General features: G+C 52.9%; 1 protein-coding gene across 4 annotated transcripts; it reads left to right on the top strand.

The window, feature by feature from the left end:
* The first annotated feature begins 1752 nt into the window (after nucleotides 1-1752).
* On the top strand, nucleotides 1753-11381 carry MON1A (MON1 homolog A, secretory trafficking associated). Of its 4 annotated transcripts, none has more exons than XM_081072171.1 (7): nucleotides 1857-2129; nucleotides 3913-4091; nucleotides 6907-7046; nucleotides 8272-8757; nucleotides 9363-10128; nucleotides 10853-11000; nucleotides 11100-11381. In XM_081072171.1, the coding sequence occupies exons 3-7, from the start codon at nucleotides 6920-6922 to the stop codon at nucleotides 11238-11240; spliced, it is 1668 nt and encodes a 555-aa protein (XP_080928297.1). In that variant the 5' UTR covers nucleotides 1857-2129; nucleotides 3913-4091; nucleotides 6907-6919; the 3' UTR covers nucleotides 11241-11381. The 4 variants fall into 4 exon arrangements, with proteins under 4 accessions (XP_080928296.1, XP_080928297.1, XP_080928299.1 ...); XM_081072172.1 differs by lacking the exon at nucleotides 1857-2129 and adding an exon at nucleotides 2161-2245; XM_081072170.1 differs by lacking the exon at nucleotides 3913-4091 and having other exon boundaries at nucleotides 1753-2129.
* Nucleotides 11382-12715: the final 1334 nt, after the last annotated feature.

Below are 12715 nucleotides of genomic sequence, written 5' to 3'. Positions count from 1 at the left end.
ATGGGTACAAAATACCCAACTAGGGCCGGCCCGGTGGCTCAGGTGATTGGAGCACCATGCTCTCGAAGCCGAGGTTGCCGGTTCGATTTCCCCATGGGCCAGTGAGCTGGGCCCTCTACAGATTGTGAACAACAGCTCTCCTTGGAGCTGTGCTGCCCATGAGCGGCTGGAGGTTGACGTGAGTGGCCAGTGGCCGGCATGAGTGACCGGCAGCCAGCAAGAGCTGCTGTGAGCTGCTGTGAGCGGCTAACCATGGACTGGTGACCAACTGCCTCAGCCCCGGGGAGGGGAGTGGGGCAAGGCTCATAAGCCAGCATAGGCCAGGGAGCTGTGTCCTACACAACTAGAGTGAGAAGTCTTGAACCGGAGGGGGGAGGGGCAGAAGAAAGGGGAAAAAAGAACCCAACTAGATTAAAGCAGCCATTCACACCTGCGCAATAAAGGCTAAAGTGACCTTCATTTCACCTGGGCCTTGGTATCAGTCTAAAAAGATGAGGTAATAGTAATAGCCTCTTGTCAATCACAGGTGTTAATCGAGTGGTCCCACGCCTGGAAAAGAACAGCCCATTCTAGAGAAAAAAGAGGATAAAAACTCCAAGTCCTCACCAGTCAGTCCTTTTCGAGCCTGGGCCCTTGGCCCTTTGGGCCTTTTTTGCCATTTGAGCCTCTTCCTTTGTTCCACCTGGAGCCCCTGGACCTTTTTGCCTTTGAGCCCTTTCTTTTGCTCCTAATAATGCTACGTTGGGCCCGTGAGCCATTTTCTACTGCTCGGTCCACTCCTATTTCCTTGAAGTGTACTATCTCTTCTAATAAACTGCTTTTTTACCACTTTCCCCTGGTATCTCGTTCAGTTCAATTCTTTACCCGCGACACCAAGAACCTGGACACCGTGCCAAGGAGGGCCCACTCTCTGATAATAATCTGAGACCACGAGAAAAGCTCGGGCAGAGCTCTACCCCAATTCCAGTGTAAAGCTGAGTTGGGGAAAAGACACTGCATTGGGAAGCTTGGAACAGCAGGGAAAATCAAAGGAGTGATTCCAGACTTTCTCCTTTATCCCAGAACCAGTGGGTGAATTAATCATGGAGCTATAAAGTGATTTAATTGCTTCAGAGAAAATATGAGTAGTATTGTTAATCCCTAAATTTACATCTTTTAAACTGTTCTCCAAAAATAAAATTGTTTGGGAAAGCTTTATGTTTTTCTGTTTTTATTGCTTTGTATCTAGAAAATCATAAATTCTGTAGCAGTGGTTCTTTGTCCTGGCAAATCACCTGGGAAGGTTTTTAAATGATACTGTTGCCTAAATCCCATCCCAATCCAATTAAATCAAATTCTCTAAGCATGGTGTCCAGGCATTAGTTTGTTTTCTTTTTTTTCTTAAGTTCCCCAGGTCATTCTATGTGCAGTCAAATTTTAGAATTATTGTCCTAGAGCCTCATACTATTATATTAAAACATGCCTAAAAGGATGTTTTGGTGTACCTACATCCTTCACAGCCAATGTGGCTGGGCTCACTAATGACATTTATACAGCTTCCCAAACTTGCACTGTCTTTCCACAATCAGTGAAAGAAACAATGCCAATGCCAACCAATGTCTTTCTCTCCCTTGAAATAAACCTCTAGTTGGCTAGGGTTGAAGGGCCGGGGAGCCTGGGTCTGCCGTTCATTCGGGGGATGGGGCTTGGAGGAGGCGCCTGGGCCCTGCGGGGACGCTGGAAAAGGCAGTGCCGAGTGAGGCGAGTCCCGCCGGGGTCAGGCCGGGCCTGGGCACTGCCAGGACCCTGCGCCCCGCCGCCTCCATCCCGAGGCACCGCAGGCGGCCGTGCGCTGCGTACTACATTTCCCATAATGCACCCTGGGGACAGGCAGGGCCGGGCAGAGCGGCTGGAGCCGGGCCTCTGCCGCGAGAGGCCGGCGAACGCTGTCTTCCTGGGCCCGCGGCCGGGCCAGGGGCAGTGCGAGGGGCGGTGGCCCGCGTTGTGGCCATGTCTGTGTCCGCAGGGTGCGGTGGTCCCGCGAACCTGCGCCCTGAGTCCTGGCCCCGCCGGACACCAGTGTCCTCCTGGAGGTCCGGCAGAAGGCAGTGACCGGCAATCTGTGCGTCCTAGGTCCCCCGGAGGAACAGGTGAGTCCGACTGCCAACCCACGTGGCCTGTGGCCGCCGAGAGAGTGGAGAGCTGTCATCCTCGGAAGGAGGGGCTTGAAGACTGGGGGCCCCTGCCGTTTACGCTGCCCTTTGCGGTAGGAGGAAGACCGGGTGTCTCTGGGTCCCTTAGCGGGTTGGCCCCTAGGTGGGGAATACAAAAGGCGAGGCCTGGAACCTATCCTTTTGCTGGAACGGCAAAGTCCTGTAGGGGTCAGTGGCCAGGTAGGACCCGCCCCCCAACGCACACAAATTCGGCCATCAAGATCCTCTCAAAGATTGGCAGAGGTGACTGTTGGCTGAGCAAGGGTCTTGGGGCTTGGGACTTTGCTCTCAAGGGTGCTCTGGCTCAGATCACCGGGCTGCCTCTCATACTGGGTGAGCCACCCTTACTGGGCTGGAGTTTGCTAGGGGAGGGTGAACAGCCTTTGTCAGAGAGGGCAGTGGCTACCAGCAGTGATTAGTACCACGCCATGCACTCAGCCTGGAGTAGGTATCCTGCTGAAGCAGGTACAGCACAGCCTCACCTGGGCCCTGTCTGCTACATACCCCTGGATCCTGGCATCACACTTGAGGAGGTCACTCCCCAAAAGGTCAAGGCTGGGTGAACCACTATCTAAGCAGGAAGAGGGAGCTGTAGGGAGGGGCTCTTGCAAGGTCCTCCCCCTTCAGGGCGGGCACCTGAGGGAGGGAGGTACACTAGAAGAGCTCATTGAGCCAACCTGCTTGGTGGCATTGCTCACGTCACAGCAGAGCACTTTTAGGGAAAGTTGCAAGCCCTGGGTGCTTCTAGACAGGCTGCCTAAGAATGGGCTCCAAGGGACCATCTGGGACTAGTTCCAAAAGACCTCTCTTGCTTAACTCCTTCAGGCTCAGCCTCCCAGGAGCATCAGCTACACAGGTTATGGCTCCAGTGGGGGTTGGTGTGGGTTTTGCTGTGAGTCACTCACCTCCTTGCCTAGTTTCCAGGGTAAATGTCCAGAGAACTGTTTGCTTCATGAAGGCTTTTGGCTGGGTCCCCAGAATCGCCTTGGAGATGCTGAGATGCCGTATGATCTCAGGTGGCAGGGGAAGTGTAGTAAAGGAGGCATCCACTAGCCCATGCCAGCGACCCTGCCCCCACTCCATATGGGTACCATGCAGGCGGGGTACCACTCAACTAGGCTGGGCTCAGTCACCTGAAGCCCTCAAGGGATCAGTGGGTAGTGGGCCCTCAGGACATCTGGTATGTTGCTGTAGACTTGGTTTGGGTCTTTGAACCAGAGGTGCAAGGCCATAGAGCTGGGGCACGTGGCAGACCAAGGAGTTCAACTTGGGAGAGACTTCCAGGAGCAGGAGAAAACGAACGATCTGTTCTTGCAACTCCAGGGCCCATGAATAGCCAGTTAGCCTGGAGGAACTCCCAGCCCTCGTCTCAGAGACAGCTCTTTGGCCCAACATCACAGATGGGTCACTTTAGGCCAGAGCCCACCTGGCTTCACAAGGGCAGAAGCACATTTTCCCAGGCCAGTTCATTCAGGGCCTGGCTCAGGGTGAGCAAACTCTCCAAGGACTGATTTGCATGGCAGAGACCACTCACTGGATCTGTGTGTAAGTACAACTGTACATGGTGTGAATTCTAAGTAAGAATAATCATGATACACGAATGACAGCAGCTGAGTGTACAAGTGCCTGCTCTGTGCACTTGTAACCAGATTACCTGGATTATCTCGTTTAATCCTCCACAACCCAATGAATCAGTACTATTATTATGCTCATTTTACAGATGAGAAAACTGAGACTTACAAAACCAAACCAGGTAAATCCAGGTCCCACTGACTCCAGAGCCATTGTTCCTGAACACTTGACTACTCGCAAGGACAAGTCTTCTCCACAGGCAGTGGCTCCAGAGGCTACATTATAGCTGGGTGTGCTTTAGGATCTTCCCCCTTCTCCCTTCCAAAGGTACTTATGTGGCAAACATTGATTAAACTCCTGAGTGTGGAGCTGAAACTTGTGGCAGGTCACGCGCTGGCTTTCAATGTAGACAAACAAAGCAGGTCAAGAGGGGGAAAGAATGAAGGATACTGCCGGAAGGCCTCTCCGATAAGGTAACATTTGAGCAGCAACATGAAGGAAGTAAGTCAAGTAGACATCTAGCCCAAGCAGAGGAACAGGTGTGGTGCAGGGCGAGGGGGAAAGCCGGGAGATGTGGCCCATACAGGAAGTTCTGCAAGGGCAAAGTTCTGATGTGAAGGAGTGCTCAGGATTTACATTATACCTAAGGAAAGCAGCAAGGTCGGTGTGTCTGGGCTAATGCAAAACAAGTGGGGAAAAGGGCAGGAGATGGATGAGGTCAACTACATGATGGGGGAGGGTAGGTAGAGTAGGCCTTGTGGCCCACTGTGAAGACATGGCATTCTCACTAAGTGGGGTGGAACCATTACAGAGTCATGAGCAGAGGAATTACATGGCCTGACTTCTGTTTCAAGAGGGTCACTTTGAGTGATGTGAGGGTAGACTGCGCAGGGGCAAGGGCAGAAGCGAGGAGACTGGTGAGCAGACTAGAGAGAGAATGGCTGCCTGGACCATTGTGGTAGTGTTGGAGGTGATGAGAAGTAGTCAGATTCTTGACAAAGACATTTTCCACTTAACATCAGTAATCCGTTACATAAAAGTTGGACATTCTGTCTGGAATCGCTAACTTAGTGTCTGTTTCCCATTATTTTAAATGGGAAAAAGTATAATACTTCCCTCATCAACCCCAAATCCCCAAATTTCTAAAATGGTGCTAAAACACAGGGAAATATATACATGATATATGCCCAATAAATTATAGTGTTAGGATATAAAATGCTTAAAACATTCCCTCCTGATCATCAAGAAATGTTTATTGCTTTGATCTAGTTTCATGGCATCTTCAGGTGCCTGCAACAGTGATGCAAAAAAGCCCCTTTTGTTGCAGTCAGTGGTCATCCATTAGTTCTGTTTGGAATGTAATTAAGGCTTTAAATGCACATTACTTTGTTAAAAATGCAGATCAAGTTTTGATGCTGTAAATATGCACTTTAAAAAATATAAACAGAAGCTGAATCAATACACATTTGCTGTATTAGTCATCTGTTGCTCCATAACAAATTATCCCCAAATTTAACAGCTTAATACAACAACAAATATCATCTCATACAGCTTCTGTGGGCCAAGAATTTGGGAGCAGCTTAGCTGGATGGTTCAGGCTCGGGGTCTCATGGGGTTGCAGTCATCAGAAGGCATGACTGCGATGAGACGATTTGCTGCCAAGATCACTCATTCACAAGACCGGCATCTTGGTACTGGCTCTTTGCAGGTGTCAGCTTCTTGCCATGAGGTTCTGTCTGTAGGGCTGCTTCTGTCCTCACAATATGGCTGATGGTTCCGCTTAGAGAGAGTGAGCTAAGAGAGCAAGGCAGAAGCCACAATGTCTTTTATGACCTAGCCTCAGAAGTCACACGTTACCATTTTCCCATTTTCCTACTGGTTACATAGATTAGCCCGGCTCGGTGTGGGAGGGGAGTACACAAAGGCATGAATACCAGGAGTTGAAGCTTACCTCTTGAAGACCAGCTACCAGGGTTGGGTATTAAAAACCAAGAGGCTTTCTTTGGGAAAAATGTTAACTAGAGAGACATTTTGCTGGGAGTGCCTGTATTCTGAAGTGCAGCTGACAGAATTTGCTGATAGTTTGGTGTATGAGGTATAGGGAAAAGAGAAGCATAAGGAATGACTCCAAGAGTTTTCACTGAATAACTGAAAAGGTGAAGTTGTCTTTCACTGAGATGGAGAAAACTCTGACAGGAACAACCTTTTAAGGGGATGACCAGAAACTCAGTTTTGGACGTAGAACTTTGAGATCCTGTAAGACATCCAAGGGCAAACATCAAGTAGATGTGCCTCTAAAAGTCACGAAAGATTGGGGCTGGAAATAGAAATTGTTGATAGTTGTTTTTAATTGGTAAGGCAAGCCCTGGTACCAAATTCAAAAGGTACAAAAGTATACTCCAAGAAAAGCCAGGCTCCAGCCTAAAAACAAGCCTGTTTCCCCTGCCTACTTCTTTCTGTGCAAGTGCCTAAATATACAAAAAGAACTATTGGTCAACTCCATTTTGAATGGAGAAATGTTCCCCGTAGGATGTGCAGCGAAAGATACCAGAATAGAGAATTGTTTCAATTCCCAGCTCCCATATTTCCTTCCTGTGGTGACACATTGGGCAAGTACTTAAATTCTCTCAGCCTCGGTTCCTTCATCTATAGGAGCTAGTCTGATAGGAGAACCTGCCTCAGAGAGCTGTGAGCAGGATTGGATAACTCAATCCATATCAACTTCTTAGCATCCTACCTTGGCATTCAATAAGTATTAGCTGCTGTTATCAGTTTACAAAAAATTATTTACATTATATATGTGTGCATATGCACATTTTTTAAAAAGACTGGAAGGAAATACACTAAAATGTTAACAGCGAAAGATCCTGAATGGTGAGAAAATGATTTCTTTATAATTTTTTGCATTTTCCAAGTTTTCTACAAGGAATAGATACCATGAATTCTTTCTTTTACAATCAGAAAAAGAACAACACTTCATTTTTTAGAGGGGAATACTCTCAATTCATTCCCCAGAGGTTTGAGTTAGCTGGGTCCCCAGGAGGGACAGTTTTCCTTTACTTACTACTGTTAATTATACCAGTGACCCCAGCCAGCAGCATCTTCCCCCTTCCCCTCAATGATGCCTTCGTTTGTTCCACAGGAGAGCTCAAGCGATGGCTGCTGACATGCCAAGGAAGAAAAGCAGCGAATGCCCTGATGGCACATTGGCTCCTTCTGATGGGCAGAGTGTGGAGAGAGCCGAGAGCCCCACACCAGGAATGGCCCAGGGAATGGAGCCAGGTATGGGCAGGGTGTTCCGCCCCAGGCAGCCTCCAGGGCAATCAGGGTTCCCAACCAAGCTTTCCCTCCTGCTCACTCATGCATGTGTTTGGCCACCCACTGGGTATTTTTCAGGTACAAGGGCCACTGCAGGGACCCTCAGTCTGCTTCTGGCCTTCCTCTGCACTTCCTGTTCGGCCACACTCCCTGTGCTGTCTGGCTGCCAGTGTGGCTCTCCTCCTGTTCCCTGTGTCTACAGCATACCTGCCTGGCTCCTTATCCCCCCCAAACCCGCTCAGCTTTCAGCTTAAATGTCACCTCACAAGTTAGGCCTGCTCTGACCATGCTCTGTACAGAACATTAGTTATTTTGTCATTTTATTTGTTTATGTATGTATTGCCCATGTCTCTCATCCACAAGACTGTGAGCTCTTTGACCACAGAGCAGTTGTATACCCAATGCCTGGTGCCGAACTCATAATTGACCCAAAATATATCTGTTGAACTATGTTGTCACACAAAAAAAGTATAGGAAGATTGACATGGTCCCTGCCTTGGGGGAGCCACAGGCTAATGGGGCCATTACAGCGGAGTGGATTAGAAGCTATGGCCTGAGCAGGGTCGGGGCGTCTTCTCTCAGGGAGAGATTCACTGAGCACAGGAGGTATTCCAGGTATAGGTGAGGTCTGGGCACACAGCAGTGAACAAGCAGGTTCCTGCCCTTGGAGGAAAACCCCATCGGAGTTAGAGAGAAGGACAATAATGGACAAGTGCCACAAGAGAAATCAAGGAGGAAGATGTGATAGCTGTCCTGGGGTTCGAGGTGAGGGGAGGAGGCAACTAACATCTTTGCTGAGAGCTGAAGTGTGACACAGTGAACCATGCGAGGGGGTGGGAGTGCCTTCCAGGCAGAGGGAACAGCAGGTGCAGAGGCCCTAAGGTGGCTGGGTGGAGTTTGAAGGCCACTGTGACTGGGATGCGCAAGGGCTGTGAGATGAGAGTGAGAGGAAGCAGATACCAGCTGCCCTCAGAGCTGAGATGCTTGGGTCTTATTCCCAGTGTGATGGGAGGAGCCTGATGGGCTGTAAGGTGCAGGGAGGCGTGACTCTAGCAGATAGCAGGAGGGAAGAGTGACTTGCCTCATCAGGATAGGCAGTCAAGCTAGAGTATCCATGAGGCACCATGCTGGTGAGGTGGTCTGCCAGCGGCTACTGCTCTAAGTAAGCACCAGTGCTTTTGGCCTGCAGGTGCTGGGCAGGAGGGTGCCATGTTCGTCCATGCCCGTTCCTACGAGGACCTGACTGAATCGGAGGATGGGGCAGCTTCTGGGGAGAATCCCAAGGAGGGTGCTGGGGGTCCCCCACCGCTGCCTACAGACATGCGCCAGATCAGCCAAGACTTCAGTGAGCTGAGCACCCAGCTGACAGGCGTGGCCCGAGACCTCCAAGAGGAGATGCTGCCAGGAAGCTCTGAGGACTGGACAGAACCCCTAGGGACAGCTGGGAGACCAGCCACAGAGTCCCCCAGGGAGGGCACAGGCGAGGGGGATGAGGAGGAGGCTGCCGAGGCCTGGCGACTGCACCAGAAGCATGTGTTTGTGCTGAGTGAGGCGGGGAAGCCTGTGTACTCTCGCTATGGGTCAGAGGAGGCACTTTCCAGCACCATGGGTGTCATGGTGGCCCTGGTGTCCTTCCTGGAGGCTGACAAGAACGCTATCCGTTCCATCCATGCAGGTGAGCCATCTGGAGAGGGAAGCTGACAGGGTTTCCCTGGCCACGGTTCATTCATAGCAGGTTTGGGACTCCCAGGGCCTAGAGGGCTTGGATGTGCTGTGTGACCTAGGGCCATCCCACCACTCACTGGGCTCAGGTCCTCATCTGAATAGGGGATAACAACACTGACTGCCTCCTAAGGCTGTTGTGAGGGCCAAAGGTGGCTCTGATATGGGCTTTGCCCTTGGAGAGGGTGAGAAGCCTGGGGGAGTGACCCAAAAATCCCACGTCCTGAATCCCAGCTCTTGCCACTTCGCACAAGAATGTGTGTTTTTCTGAAGTGCTTCCCCGCGTTTCAGCTGGTGCCAGTCTGTGAAGTAAGTGCCAGGGACAGGCCAGGAGCCCTCACGGAAAGGGGGCCGTGAGCTGCCGATTTTCTCCTCCTCATCCGGAAGCCCCTACTGTGTGCAGAGCCCGGAGGGAGGGTGGAGAGGATGATGTGGTGGAAGGCGACGATCTGCGCAGGAGGCGGGGCTCCGAGGGAACTGGGCCAGGCCAATCGGGAGGACTTTGCGGAGAGGGGCTGAAGCTGACATCCCTCCTCCACTCCCCCACCCCACCCTCAGATGGCTACAAGGTAGTATTCGTACGCCGGAGCCCACTGGTGCTGGTGGCGGTGGCGCGCACACGGCAGTCGGCCCAGGAACTGGCGCAAGAGCTGCTCTACATCTACTACCAGATCCTGAGCCTTCTTACTGGCGCGCAGCTCAGCCACATCTTCCAGCAGAAGCAGAACTACGACCTGCGGCGCCTCCTCTCGGGCTCGGAGCGCATCACTGACAACCTGCTGCAGCTCATGGCACGAGACCCCAGCTTCCTGATGGGGGCGGCGCGCTGCCTGCCCCTGGCGTCCGCTGTGCGCGACGCCGTGAGTGCCAGCCTGCAGCAGGCGCGCGCGCGCAGCCTGGTCTTCTCCATCCTGCTGGCGCGCAACCAGCTGGTGGCGCTCGTGCGCCGCAAAGACCAATTCCTGCACCCCATCGACCTGCACCTACTCTTCAACCTCATCAGTTCCTCGTCGTCCTTTCGCGAGGGCGAGGCCTGGACGCCCGTGTGCCTGCCCAAGTTCAACGCAGCCGGCTTCTTCCACGCACACATCTCTTACCTGGAGCCTGACACCGATCTCTGCCTGCTGCTGGTCTCCACCGACCGCGAGGACTTCTTCGCAGTCTCTGACTGCCGCCGCCGCTTTCAGGAGCGCCTGCGGAAGCGCGGAGCCCACGCGGCGCTGCGGGAGGCACTGCGCACGCCCTACTACAGTGTTGCCCAAGTGGGCATCCCCGACCTGCGCCACTTTCTCTATAAGTCAAAGAGCTCAGGACTCTTTACCAGGTGAGGGAGGGCCTGGGGGACAGTGTTTGAGGGAGACAGGGGCATGGGGGAAGGCTGGTTGGGCCTGAGCCCTGATGCAGTTCTGAAACTGACGACCCCTCTGGGAATGGACAGATGTCCTGGGTCTGTGTTCCTCTGACACAGGAACCCAGACTCCCTATCACCCTACTCTCCACGGGCATACACCTCTCTACTCCGTTACCCAGATGGTTTGGAAATGTCCAAGACACTTAGGGAAGAAAGCTGGTACAGAGGTCTCCTGGGTCCCTCCCTTGCCCTGGAGCAACTTTGCCTTAGGGGTCAGTTTGGTCCAGTCCAGGATGCAGAACTCCTCCACTGCCTCCTCCAGCAGAGGACTGGGGCCAGATGTCACAGCTTCTATCCTCTCTTTACCCCTTTTGGGTCCAGAGAGTTCCCAGCTCACCTTTCTTCCCCTTTAGACCTGTCCCCCTGTCTTGGAAACCTGAACTCAAACTGGCTTGTCCAAGGGAGGATCACCAAAGATGCCGTGAACTCGGGGTGGGGGGAGTAGAATGGAGCTCCAGTCTGAGAGGGCCTAGCCCTGTCCTGGGAGTCTTCTCCCTTGGGACACAGTGCCCTATCCCGGGGGAGCATATGGAGGGTAAGACACATGGCAGTCTCCCTGGCTAGGAACAGGTGTTTCTAGATCTGCAGAGTATACAATGTAAGTCATTCCTTTGCAAACCCACTCCTCTGTCTCCAGCCCTGAGATTGAGGCCCCGTACACCAGTGAAGAGGAACAGGAGCGGTTGCTGGGCCTCTACCAGTACCTGCACAGCCGAGCACACAATGCCTCCCGCCCACTCTCGACTATCTACTACACAGGCCCCAACGAGAACCTCCTGGCCTGGGTAAGGTAGCCCTGGGATGGGATGGGCTTCATGGGGGTCCCAGGCAGGGGCCATGAGGGGTATCTAACTTGGATGACCACCCTGTATCCCCTCCTCCAGGTGACAGGTGCCTTTGAGCTCTACATGTGCTACAGCCCCCTGGGAACCAAGGCATCAGCTGTCAGTGCCATTCATAAGCTGATGCGCTGGATCAGCAAGGAAGAAGACCGCCTCTTCATCCTGACACCCCTCACCTACTGATGGGAATGTGTGTGGGCTCAGTCCTCCTAAGCCCACCGGGTCATGGGAGCCTCCAGGCGGGGCTGGCCTCTCTTGCCCAGGCAGCAGGCAGGGACTGTGGGTTGGTGCGTGCATTAAAGTGCTTTGGGGAAGACACTTGTCAGGCCTTGTCACTGGTTCCTTTGCTCCCCCACTCACATCCAGACAGCGGATCTTCCTCCCTAGCCTCTGCCATGCTTTTCCATCCACAGGGTACATGCACACTTGCACCCCTCTCCTTGCAGAGCAGCAGGCCACACAAGCTCAGAGTCGGACCCTAGGCTGAGGCTGTTTGCATTCATCTGAAGCCCTGCCACGTGTAAAGGGTTCTCTAGCACCCCACTGGCCTTGCCCCCGTACTCAGCCTGAGCCTGCCCCTCTCACCCCTGGGTGGGGCCCCCAGCTGTGTGCCCCGAAAGACCACCCAACCACTCTGGAAGCCCTGGCTTTGGCTCTGCTTAATGGGCTGCTGTAGTTCAGCAGAGGCTGAGCTGAGTAAGATGGGGACAGTCAGGTGGGGAGCATCTGAGCCCTGGTATAGGTGGGAGCCCTTGGTGACGTGGTACAGTGTTCAGCACAAATTCAGTCCAGCCGTCCTGTAGCTGTAGGCCTTTGGGGAAATTGTCCCAGCTTGGGCCTTCTCATGAAGGACTATCCATCGCAGCTCCCCTACCTCTGGCTAGTGCATTCCTTGGAATGGCCCCCAGGAATGAGCTGCAGGGCCTGAGAGAAGACCCAGCTGACCTCTAGGGCAGGAGTGGATCCTGTCCTGAGAAGGGCTGATGCCACTAGGTACACTAGGCTCTCTTCAGGCACCGTTTCCTGGCATGGCCCAGCCTATGTAGGTCACCAGGTGATCACAGGAGGCTCATCAGTGAGGGGCAGTGAGGCCCATTCACTCTCCGTCTTTGGGCAGAGCCCAAGGCACAGTGCAGAAAGCCTCTACCTTGCTGCTAGGGTTCCAAGTTCTGCCACAATCTCAATGGCTGAAGGAGTGAAAGACTTAGGGAATGTTTATGGGAGAAAAGTGTCCACTGAATATGGTCTTCAGATTGTAGATTGAATCACTCTTATGCAGTCTCTCAGAGCTAGGTAGGCCAAGATACTCTGCCACTAAAACCAACCTAGGTTGAAGAATGTGTCCATGTGGATGGCATGGGCCAAGGGTACACTGGAATGGTTCTAATTACTGTCCCAGGAAATGTTGGCATAGCCCCTACCCTTGCCCCCACTCCCCCCGGATCACAGTAGAATGGGTATGGCTGCAGGTCACCTGCCTAGACCCAAAGACCCACCATTCTGGCCTTCGGAGCCACAGGCTTAGTGGGTGCTGCGCACCCCTGCACACATGCCCTGGGTCTCTTTTCTGCCTTTTTCTTGCTTCTGTCCCCCTTGCTTCTGGCCAAGGCACCAAACCACTGCCTCTGGGACAGGGTGATGTCAGGCCAGCTTTTCCT

This window comes from Rhinolophus hipposideros (assembly GCF_964194185.1).
Source record: "Rhinolophus hipposideros genome assembly, chromosome: 14".
Classification (NCBI taxonomy): Eukaryota; Metazoa; Chordata; class Mammalia; order Chiroptera; family Rhinolophidae; genus Rhinolophus; species Rhinolophus hipposideros.
This window is presented reverse-complemented; position numbering and strand designations above follow the sequence as displayed.

Bases quoted from the DNA above. Each gene is read 5' to 3' on its own strand.
- MON1A (XM_081072170.1), top strand. From the start codon at position 6,920: ATGGCTGCTGACATGCCAAGGAAGAAAAGCAGCGAATGCCCTGATGGC. The intron at 7,047-8,271 runs GTATGGGCAGGG...TTTGGCCTGCAG, and splicing joins GGCCCAGGGAATGGAGCCAG to GTGCTGGGCAGGAGGGTGCC. The intron at 11,001-11,099 runs GTAAGGTAGCCC...CCCCTCCTCCAG, and splicing joins ACGAGAACCTCCTGGCCTGG to GTGACAGGTGCCTTTGAGCT.